This window comes from Phascolarctos cinereus, unplaced genomic scaffold, assembly GCF_003287225.1.
Source record: "Phascolarctos cinereus isolate Bilbo 61053 unplaced genomic scaffold, phaCin_HiC Scaffold_9;HRSCAF=440, whole genome shotgun sequence".
In the NCBI taxonomy this organism is placed as follows: domain Eukaryota; kingdom Metazoa; phylum Chordata; class Mammalia; order Diprotodontia; family Phascolarctidae; genus Phascolarctos; species Phascolarctos cinereus.
Window position 1 is genome coordinate 19,916,829 of NW_027556402.1, and position 12,309 is coordinate 19,929,137.

Below are 12,309 nucleotides of genomic sequence, written 5' to 3' on the forward strand. Positions count from 1 at the left end.
GAAATGTCAGAGGAGCTGTATTTGTCTCTCTAGTAGGTCTTAAGTGCCACTCAAGTGCCATGACCATTATTCTACTCCACTCTCAGGTCCCATCACACCTTAAATTTTACCTTTTTTGTCCTTCAAGGACAACTTATCACTCTGCCAGAACCAAGATTTTTTCCTCCTCCATGTACTCCCTACTTTCCTATTAATTACCCTCCATCCACTTCCCTAGTAATTACCTTCCTTCCACTTCCCTATCAATTACCCTCCATCCACTTCTCTATCAATTACCCTCCTTCCACTTGCACTAATCTCTTTTCTTTCCTTTTCATTCCCTTCCCCTAAACCAGCCCAGAGCTTTCACTTCTCAATGTGGGGATGTAGAGGCAGCACCCTAGAAACAGCCCAGCAAGGGAGGCAGAAAAATGGCTCTACCACTTAACAATCCATCAGTCAGTCAACCAGGAGACATTTATTACAGAGTGCCAGGCCCTGTGCTCGGCAAAGACAAAAGACAGTGCCGTCCTTCATGGAGCTCATGGACTTCCTAATCTAATAGGGAAGACAACATACCGACAAATAGGCACCAACAAGCTATACGCAGGATAAATGGGAATAATTAACAGAAGGAAGGCGCTAGAATTAGGAGAGATTGGGAAAGGCTTCCTGTAGAAAGTGGGATGTTAGGTAGGCTTGGAGGGGGCCAGCAGGAAGAGATGAGGAGGGAGGGCATTCTGAGGATGGGAGACCTCCAGAGAAAATGCCTGGGGTGGAGAGATGGAGTACCTTGCTTGTGGGACAGCCAGAAGGACAGTGTGGATCAATGAGTGCATGGCAGAGAGTAAGGTGTAAGAAGTCAGGAAAAGCAGGAGGAGGGGCCTAGGTTATGAGGGGTTTTACTTTACCCGTGGGACCCTGGTGAGGCCCTTAACTTCCTGGACCTCACTTTCCTCATCTGCAAAATGAGGGAATTTGATGAAATGGCCCCTCAGGGCCCCTTATGCTCCAAACCTAAGATTCTATGAATACATCTTATATAATTATCCCTCCCTCACTTCTCTTGGGGCAACTCCTTTAGCATCCTGAAAACAGCTGACAACAATGCCACAATCCTGATTATTATGCCTTTGATTTATTAATTTAATTTGGAACTATTAAGTGTCTACTATGTATAAGGAAGACACTGTATTAGTCAGGGGGAAAGGAGCAAAGAGGAATAAAACAGAATTCTTACATTCCGGGAGCATAAAAAACTTCTTCGCTCAATTATGGATTGAACACGTTTGTCAATTGTTAATAAAGATATTGTTTATATCTTTATACAAACCCACTTATAACTAATAAGCATAGGAATAATTCACATGAGGTGTGATAGGATCAGGGTTTCCCCTGCTTTCCCACAACAGGGATTAGTTTTCCCCTAAAAGGCAAACAAGCTGGCTCTGGGATCTAACACACCTTTGCAGCCTTGAGGCCACATGCGGCCCTCTAGGTCCTCAAGTGCAGCCCTCTGACTGAATCCTATAATAATCATCATCATCATCCTTAATAAAAGGATTTGTCCTATAAAACTTGGACTCAGTTAAAAGACCTCACCTAAGGACCTAGAAGGTCACAGGTCACGTTCCCCTGCCCCTCAGACTAAACCATATCTTCCTTAATAGAGCTTCTTGTTTCAATGAAGAGCATAAAAAGTCCCGTCCACATGGAATCTGGGCCTCTCTGATGCAGTGGACATCTGAAGATCGCTCAAGTCACCGTATCTCACCTTGCTAACCAGACACATTTCCATATTACAGTTATCCCTTCCCCAGCATGACATCTTGGTTTCAATATATCTCAGCTCGGCATAAGAAATTAAATGGAAATTTGGGGGGAGTTTTGTGGAAGCCACAGATGATACAAAAAAAGTTTAGAAACTCAGAAATGCATAAAATATATGTATAGTCTTGCATAATATCAACATATTTTATCTTTTAATACCATAATCATTCAGACTTCTTCTCTGGTATGAAGGGAGGGCCAAAAAAATCTTTCTCCAGATCACAGGGGCACCGCACCCTTAACCCCTGAGATATGGAAGGGATAACTGTACAATAAAAGTCACCTTTTTTAATTTTTAAAAAATTTTATTAATTTATTTTGATTTATCAATAATCACTTCCATATGCTTTTGAGTTTAAAATTTTTCTCCCCCTTCCTCCCCATCACCCTCCCCAAGACAGTGCACAATCTGATATAGGCTATACATTTATATTCCTATTAAACATATTTTCACATTAGTGGTGTTGTAAGTAAAAATTAAAACCAATAGGAGGAACCATCAGAAAGAGGAAACAAAACTCAACAGAAGAGAAAAAAATAGCAACTCAACTTTCATAGTTCTTTCTTTGGATGTGGATAGCATTTTCTATCACGAGGCCTCTGGAGATGTCTTAGATCCTTGTATTGCTGGGAAGGGTTAAGTTTATCAATACTAGTCATAGCACAGCGTGGCTGTTACTGTGTACGACGTTCTCTTGGTTCTGCTCACTTCACTCAGCATCAGACCATACAAGTCTTTCCAGGTTTTTCTGAAGTCTGCCTGTTCATCATTTCTTACAGCACAATAGTATTCCATTATATTCATATACCACAACTTATTCAGCCATTCCTCGCATCCTCTCAATTTGCAATTCTTTGCCACCACAAAAAGAGCTGCTATGAATATTTTTGTACATGTGGGTCCTTTTCCCATTTGTTTGATCTCTTTGGGATATAGCCCTAGAAGTGCTATTGCTGGGTCAAAGGGTATGCACATTTTTATAGCCCTTTGGGCACAGTTCCAAATTGTTCTCCAGAATGGTTGGATCATTTCAACTCCACCAACAATGCATTAGTGTTCCAATTTTCCCACATCTTCTCCAACATTTATCATTTTCCTGTTTTCTCATGTTGGCCAATCTGATAGGTGTGATGTGGTACCTCAGAGTTGTTTTGATTTGCATTTCTCTAATCAATAATTATTTAGAGCATTTTTTCATATGACTATAGATGGCTTTAATTTCTTCATCTGAGAACTGTCTGTTCATATCCTTTGACCATTTATCAATTGGGGAATGGCTTGTATTCTTATAAATTTGACTTAATTCTTTATATGTTTTAGAAATGAGGCCCTTATCAGAGAGAATGTTTGTAAAAATTCTTTCCCAATTTTCTACCTTCCTTCTAATTTTAGTTGCATTGGTTTTGTTTGTGCAAAAACTTTTCAACTTAATGTAATCAAAATTATCCATTTTGCTTTTCGTAATCTTCTCTATCTCTTGTTTGGTCATGAATTCTTCTGTTCTCCATAGATCTGATAGGTAAACTATTCCTTACTCTCCCAGTTGGCTTATAGTATCAGCCTTTATATCTAAATCATGAACTCATTTTGACTTTATTTTGGCATATGGTGTGAGATTTTGGTCTATGCCTAGTTTCTGCCATACTCTTTTCCAGTTTTCCCAGCAGTTTTTTTTTTTAAAGAGTGGGTTCTTATCCCAGAAGCTGGGGTCTTTGGGTTTATCAAATAATAGATTACTATAGTCATTGACTACTGTGTCTTGCATATTTAACCTATTCCACTGATCCACCTCCCTATTTCTTAGCCAGTACCAAGCAGTTTTGATGATTGCTGCTTTATAATACAATTTAAGATCTGGAATTGCTAGGCCACCTTCCCCTGCATTTCTTTTCATTAGTTCCCTTGCTATTCTGGACCTTTTGTTCTTCCAAATGAATCCTTGTTATTATTTTTTCTAACTGAAAAGTCACCTTCTAAAGATGCTAAGTGCCACTGTATCCTTGTTTCATCGCTTTGTTTGTATTAGGGCAAAGTCACCTCTTTTGGTCAATGACTCAGTGACTTCTGAGTATCTCATTTTGTCCCAGAATCAACCTGGATCAACCAGGAGCTGGCTTTATGCCTGCCTGCCTCTCACATGAGGTGTGGATAAAAACACAAAAGTCCTCCTTTTCCCTATTTCTGATCACTGCCTAACAATTTATAGGTCAATTGTAACAACTTTCAAACCCTTCCTTATATTCGGCTAGATGGACACATATTGCATTTAGAGAAGGCTCCGAGGACAAATTCTACACGTCTGGTCTGTGTGCTCCATATAATAGATATATAGATATAGATCAGAAGCAATTCAATTACTTACGCTGCCTCTAATCTACTCTTATCACTTGATGATGCTCAAAAAAACCCTCATCTTCAAAGTTCTAGTGAGGCTGAGCTCCAGGAACATTTTAATATTCTCACCTGCAAAAATCAGAGGCAAAGACATAAAGGATTTCCTCTTTGGATACTAAAGGATGAAAGGAATTCCCATCAGTTCCATTAATCATGTTGCATTTCTCTGATGTCCACCAGTTAAGTGATCTGTAATTAAAATAAGAAAAGGAAAAGATGAGGGAAGGATCAAAGGATGATCAAATAAATTAAAGGTCTTCTGAGTCCACTCAGTTTGCAAGAATTTCCCACAATTTAACTGGAAGCAGGCTACGTGTAGTCCCAATTACACCTATGACATAAACTTGGCCTTTTGACCACCTGATAAAAGTAGGGATGGCTCCGATGCTAAAATACTATGGGAAGAGTCTTGGATCCCTCCAAAACAATCCAGGTAATGGCAAAAGTCCTTCATAAAGATTAGACCTAGAAGGTAGAAACACAGCTCTCTTTAAGGTAAAAATAAATTTAAAATCATATTCCACTGTGATATGAATGTAATTGTTCATGACAAATATTAAAGCATAACTCATTAACAACAAATATGACAAGAGCCTGTTCACACTTCTGACTACATTCACTGTGATAATAATGATAATGATAATAGCATGTCTTTGAGCACTTTAATGTTAGCAAAGTGCTTTACAAATATTATCCCATTTGATCCTCACAACAGCCCTCAGATGTGGGTGCTATTATTATCCCCATGTTACAGATGAGGAAACTGAAGCAAAGAGGTTAAGTGACTTGCTCAGGATCAAACAGCTAGGAAGTGTGTGAAGCCAGTTTTGAACTCATGAATCTTCCTGAATCCAGGTCCAATGCTCTACCTACTGTGCTATCTTGCCACAAATGAGTTTCATTTCCAAAGTGAGGTAGTATTTTTTTTTTAATTTTTTTTGGGGGGGTTAGGCAATGGGGTTAAGTGACTTGCCCAGGGTCACACACAGCTAGTAAGTGTCAAGTGTTTGGTCTGAGGCCAAATTTGAACTCAGGTCCTCCTGAATCCAAGGCTGGTGCTCTATCCTCTGTGCCACCTAGCTGCCCCTTAAAATGAGGTAGTATTGAAAAAAATATCAACCTGCCACCACCATGAAAGCAATACAAGTGAAAGTCATCCATAAACCACAGGAGCCAGAACTAAATGGTGGGGACCAGACTCTTAAAGGCTTCTTTACTCACGTCTGGTCACAATACATCTAAAAAGCTTTTTAAAAATTCCATGTCATTTGTACATATGTGAAATGCGTAGCTTCAGAAACTTCCTATTTTGCAGCAGCTTTTAATAAAAAATGTCCAATACTTAATCAACCTAGTTCATATTTAAATTAATGAAAACTGTGGGCAATACACCAAAAGAGCCACTGATGGGATGGCTAGGTCAGCCACTTTACCTTCTCCCATTCCACTCCACGATCTTGGTAAAATTAAGATAACTGTCTTCTCCAGTCAGGAAAAGGTAGTCACCATCACTAGTTCCATTTTTCTAGAAATAAAAAAACACAGAAATGGAAAGTCACTCAAAAGTGAAGTCCTCATTATGAAAGTCTTTGCTTTTCAGGACCTAATTTTGATGCCACCATGGGAAAGAATAAAAAGGAATTTTGAACAGTAAGTTGAAAGAGGAAGAAAGGAAAGAAACAAACGTTTGTTAAGCACTCACTGTGTGTTGGACATTATGCTAAAGTGCTTTACATAAATATGATCTCAGTTGATCCTCATGACAACCTTGGGAGTTATTATCTTCACTTTCAGTTGAAAAAACTGAGTCAAACAGGTTAAGTGAATTGCCAAAATTAATAAATGTCTGAGGCTGGATTTGAACTCAGGTCTTCCTGACTCCAGGCCCAGCATTCTATCCACTGCATCCTCTAGCTGCCTCTAGGAAAGGACTAAACATTGCCCCTCCCCACCAAATAGTTATGTATGAGCATATGATCTTATACCATAACAGACCTCCTAATTATCTATTGTCATCAATGCATCATCAATTAATATTTGTCTGGCTTGATTCTTCACAGGTGGTGAGACAGTATAGCTTGAAGTCAGAAACACCTGGGTTCAAGTCCTTCTGACACATCCTGGCCAGATCAAGTCACTCTAGGCAACTAGCTAAAACCACAGATTCAGAAAAGATACCAACCTAAATTGGTAGAGGAAGTTCACTCAATTGGGAGTTCTCTACCACAGGGACAGTCCCAATCCCTATCTCCCCGGGTATGTAGTTTAATAGACCCCTGAGATGTCTCTAAAGGTTTTTATTTAAAGATCCCATTAGGTTACCCATTTTGACCTGAAAAAATTGCACAGACCCATGTGGCCCTCTATACTGGACTCCACAAAGTCCCATAGAGCAACATGGCTGATGGTTTGTTGGAATTAAGTAATCAGAAGCACAAATAAACAAATATATATGTGTGTATATGTATTTATATCTACATCTATATCTATCTATCTATCTATCTATATGTATGTATGTATTTGTATACCCACATACATATAGATATAGATATCCACTATAAGCAGCCTAGACCAAAATTCTGTTCCCTGGGTACCATTAATGGATTCACTTCGTCATCTCCATCCACTTCAGCCCCTATTCCGAGCTGGTCTGCTCTTTACATCATGCCTTTTAGAAACAGTAGCAAACATCATATTAGACTTGTGCCCTGACCTTCCTCCAAAATTAATTTACACTTATTTTATATTTTATTTTTGAATGTATGTGTTATTGCTCCCAATAGAACATAAGCTCCTTCTGAAACAGTCCAGCCATTCTGGAAACAATTATAAGAAATTACTAAGATATCCATACCTTTGAACCAAAGAACATGCTGCTGGGCATATACCCCAAGGTCAATGATAAAAAGAAAAGCCTTTTATACTGCAAAATATTCATAGCAATACTTTTTGAAGTAGCAATGAACTAGAAGCAAAGAAATTGTCCATTGATTAGAGAATAACTAAATGAGCTATGATGCATGAAGAATATTAGTGAGCTGTGAGGACTGATAGGAAGACTTGTATAAACTGATGCAGAGTGAAGTTAGCAGAACCAGGAGAATGATGTACACAGCAACTACAACAAAGGAAATGGAAAGAAGAACAATAACAAAAAATGATCAAGACTGAATGCTGTGAAGTTATAATGACTAAGTTTGGCTCCAAAAAAAGAGATGTGAGAAGATGCCTCTCTGCATTGTTTGCAAAGGTGGGGGACTACAGATGTGGAATACTGCATGCATATAATGATAATATCAAATTTTTTTAATGTGTTTATTAATTTTGCCGAACATTTTCTCCTTTTTTTTTTTTAAATTAAAGGACAGTTCCTTGGGAGGAAGATAGAGGAAGGCTATGTGGGACAATATAAGTGGTGTAAAAACAGATTTCTATGAAAAAATATTTTTAAACAAAAAAGGACACAATAGAAAAATGTAAATTCCTCGAGGGCAGGAACTGGCTTTTGTTGCTATTGTCGTTTGACTTTGTATCTACAGCACCTGCAACAGTGCTAGGTACTTAGGAAGGAACTAATAAATGCTTATTGAAAGAAAGGTGCTAGTCTGGATTGTTTTATTTCCTTTATCACACTGTTTAAAATCAAATGTTACTGGTAGTAGCATAAAATTCCCACCAGATCTCACTGAGATAGATAGGGTATCATTATCCCCATCCCACAAATAATGAAACTAGGGCAGATGGTGAGTCCAGCATCAGATAAAAGTGAATGCAGAAAAGTAATCAGTCTTTAGGCTCCTTTCCACATCTTCCCCTAGCCCTTGATTCCTACATGTAAGCTATATCTACTTGAAAGGTCATATCAAGTCAAAAGTAGATGCCGCATTCTCCATTACCCTTCCACTTCCATTATCTGGCAGGGGCGTGCTGGAGCTACCTCAAATGGGTTGCAAGAGCCGTCTGTTAAATTTTCAGTGGGAGCATTCACACTTTAGAAATCAGCAAACTCACAAATCCAGGCTTCAATTATGCTTTTGTTGACTGCCTAGACTTAAGACAGTGATGGAGAAAATGTCAATATTTCAGATTAAACTTAAAGGTGTCTTTCCCAGAGTGTTAGACATTTACCGGCACATCCCCGTATGGTCCTCTGCTACTCAATGATCTATGGAATTTTTAACCTACTATTTGAAATGTTTAGACACCCAGGTGGCCTTCCTTAAGAAGTGACGATGGCTATAAAATAGAGAAGCCCTTTATTTATGCTAGGTTATTCTAGGACAATAAAGCCTCAGTCTGCCCTGCAGAATGGGATAAACCATTTGTCACTGTAACAAAGAGTCCCTTAAAAGAAAAATCCACTTACCCCATAGAATAAGCCAAAGTACTGTGGGACGTCCGGTTTGAAAATACTAATGAGCGAGAAGAGCTCATCCTTGTAGCCCCACAAGAGTTCGTGAACAGTGTGGATCACAAACAGTTTCTGCTGGTACGTCTTTAGCAGTCCTTCCAGGATCTCTTTCAGCAAACTGATCCTGGTCCATTCCATAGCAGTCTGACAGGCAAAAACAAATTCAGATAACAGACAACATCCCAAGTATCAACCATGTCAATACCACCATTGATGAGTTATGGTGGCCTCCGTTGGACTTTCATAAAAATTTGCTACTTGGGTATGAAGGGGCCTAGAAATCTGTTTTGGTTTTTTTTGTTGTTGTTTTTAGGCAATTGGGGTTAAGTGACTTGCCCAGGGTCACACAGCTAGTAAGTATCAAGTGTTCGGTCTGAGGCCGGATTTGAACTCAGGTCCTCCTGACTTGAGGGCCAGTGCTCTATCCACTGCACCATCTAGCTACCCCTGGAAATCTCTTTCTTAAAGGCAAAGTAGGAAACATCAATAAGTTCTCACTGATGAAAGATCCTGCAGGAGAACCAGGGCAGAGAGGCTCAAAGTCAGCCCTATCCAGGAAGTCCCTAGTGGAAGAATCATTTGACCTTCAACTTGTAGCTTCATTAGAACTCTCGTTGGCCACTATCAAATAAGATAATGGGGAAAAGGTTCTTTCAGACACACTGAGGTGTCTATTTGGAAAGGGGGGAAATTTGGTAATGTCTCAGCAGCCTTAAATTTCAAACAAAAAAAAATTTAAGTGAACTGGGAATTCAACAGTTACGAGTTTCTGAGTACCTTGTTAGAAACTTTAATAGTTTAAAACTGCATTAAGACTTTTGGGACATCCAGTTACAGGCTGATTTCTTAGTACAAATGCTAATCTTGACCTCCTCATTAGAGGAGGCAGAACCAAAATCTCCAACTCAAATTTTAATAGGCTTTAAAGACCATGAGAACGTCAGAAAGAAAAATAAGCTGGAGACCTGTAGTTTCACATAAAATCTTCTTTTTCTGTCATACACACACACACACACACACACACACACACACACACACACACACACATCCATTCTATTTGGTGTTTAAATTTTCTAAAGGAATAAAAAAATCGAGAACTGATAATTCTAGGATAACATTAAGGCTAGTAAGAATGTTTTAAACTCCAAAGTTGCTGTTCTCCTAATGCAAATATTGTAACAATAACTATACAATAATATAATAATGGTCATCATAATGGCTGTTAACTACATAATTATTATGTATAATAATGTAATTACTGCATAACACGATGATACATCATTCATGTACATTTACATGTACATATATATGTAATAATACATCATTATAATTTAATAATATATAGCTCTTTAAAGTTTACAATGTGTTATATGCATATTATCTCATTTGATTCTCACCGCAACTCTGGAAAGAAGGTGCTACTATTATCATTCTTATTTTATAAATGAAGAAATTGAAGTTGAGCAAGGTGAAGTGTGTTGACTAGGCTATTAATCATCTGAGGTGAGATTCGAACTCAGGTCTTCCTGACTCTCAGTCCATAACATTTGCCCACTATACCAACCGCCAACTGCCTCAATAACAATATTACATCTACTTACTATGACAGGAATATTTAAAGTCCTGATCAAGTCAACTTCAGGGTCTCCAACAGATAGGTCCTGTTGAAAGATGTAGGTCTTGGGGTTGGCTGCAGATATTTTTGTTCCATTATCCCAAAAGTGAATATTCTCTCTAGGTCGGTACTCCCTAGAGTATAGAAAAAAAATTTTTTTAATTTTGTCTAACAATAGATGCCACTTTCACAAGTAAAAGTTTTCCCTTCATTGGTATGAAAGCTGATTTTCTTGACTTAATAGAAAACGTCAGGGGTTGGGTGTTATATGTGAGATGAAAACTACAGATGAAAGCTAGAATGACAAAAGAACAGAAGATGATGGCCAGATCCCTCTCCAAAGGACTGCAATTTTTGGCACTTCCTTCTTTTCCCCTTCCCACTCCCATGATACTCAGGGCATCATAGAAATGGGCAAGTATTGCCTCAGAAGGACCTGGCTACCCTGTCCAACATGCTCATTTTACACCTAAGAAAACTGAGGCTGAAAGGGGTTAAAAGACCTGCCTGTGGTCTCACATGCAATAAACATCAAAAGCAGACGTCCAAGTCACTGGTCTCCTGGTGATCTGAGAGAATTTCACTTTATTACTCCTGGAAAATCTCTATCCTATTTTTATGGTTGGATGTCATTTTTCTTTTTACTTCACTGATTCATACATATCTCTGGGTTGACTTTTAACATTCATTTTTTTCCATGCTTGTACTTCAAGAACTTGAGTTTTAAAATTCTAAATGTAATCACACAGGCTTCTAATCACTGCCAGTGTTCCAAGTTCTCCTACAAGTGGTTGAGAAATCAACGTACTCCAAAAACGGCAATGCCAAGGTTTCACATCCAACCATCTACTTAAACCCTCGTGACAGTCTGGGCATGAGACTGGCTACCCTAAGCAACTGTCTTTGTCACGATCAAATGACCCTCAAGAGACATGTAGCTTGTTCCTCTAGCAGAACCAAAATGAAGACCTTTGGTCCGTATATAAATGTCACATAATCCTAAGGTCAGCTGGGATCCTATCATCTAGTCAGCTCATTTTACAGATTAGAAAACAGGGACTCAGAAAAAACAAAGTCACGAGGATCACAGATGACAGATATAGAGATGGAAGGGACCTTGGAGATAATTTCTTCCAACCCTCTCATTTTACAGATGAGAAAACTGAGGCCTGCCTCACAAGTTGGTAAAAGCTTTCACAAAATGGCGACCGTAATCAGTAGTAAAGATAATAATAATAATACTGACTATTCGCCAGGCACTATGCTTTACAATTATTATCGCATTTGATCCTCACAAGAACCCTGTGAGGAAGATGCTATTATTATCCCCATTTTACACATGAAGAAACTGCAGCAAACGGGTTAAGTGACTTGCCCAGAGTCATATAGCTAGTAAGTGTCTGAGGTTGGATTGAACTCAGCTGTTCCTGACTGCAAAGTTCAAAGTCTAATATTCTATCCACTACACCACCAGCCGAAAAAAAAAAAGTCTGAGTGGATAAAACAGATCACACCAATGTCATAAATTTCACTCAGAAGGGAATCTTCAAGTCCTATTTTATGCTCATCTCTAAAAAGCTTGAGATCCTGTTTTCTGAGGGCATAGCTAACAAGAGCTTATGGCCCATAACAACAGACTCAGTAGAGGATTTTCTGCTAGTCATGGGCCCAGTGACAGCAAGGGAGGTAGCTGAGAAACTATAGAAATGTCTTACTCCTACAAGAATTGAAAAAAAACTATTGCCCGTCCCAGCAAACAGCCTCAGTCTTTAAATTCAACAAGGCCCAAAGAAGTCGCTGTATAATGGGATGACGGTGAGCCATCCAGAAAAGTTAATTTATATTCAGGAAAACTTTTATTTAAAAGGGCAAAAGAGAGGCTGAATGGCTATTCTAAGCAACTCGGTCATCAAATGTCCTTTAGAGAAAGCTCTCCATACAACAGAGTTAAAGACTGTCAAAGTTATAAAGTTAAAGGCATTATAAATTATCTAGAAAACTCATTCAAATGAAATGCTTGGAAAATGATATATTATCATACATTTAAGCAAATTTTGTCCATGTCTATTGAGCAGTCAG

General features: G+C 38.6%; 1 protein-coding gene across 1 annotated transcript in view; it reads right to left on the reverse strand.

The window, feature by feature from the left end:
• Positions 1-12,309, reverse strand: part of SCARB2 (scavenger receptor class B member 2) — a 67,366-nt gene that overhangs the window by 17,762 nt on the left and 37,295 nt on the right. The window contains exons 3-6 of the mRNA XM_020988438.2: positions 10,217-10,364; positions 8,571-8,759; positions 5,638-5,729; positions 4,274-4,393 (exon numbers count right to left, since the gene is read on the reverse strand). Coding sequence (XP_020844097.1) covers positions 4,274-4,393; positions 5,638-5,729; positions 8,571-8,759; positions 10,217-10,364 — 549 coding nt within the window. The remainder of the gene's footprint in view (positions 1-4,273; positions 4,394-5,637; positions 5,730-8,570; positions 8,760-10,216; positions 10,365-12,309) is intronic.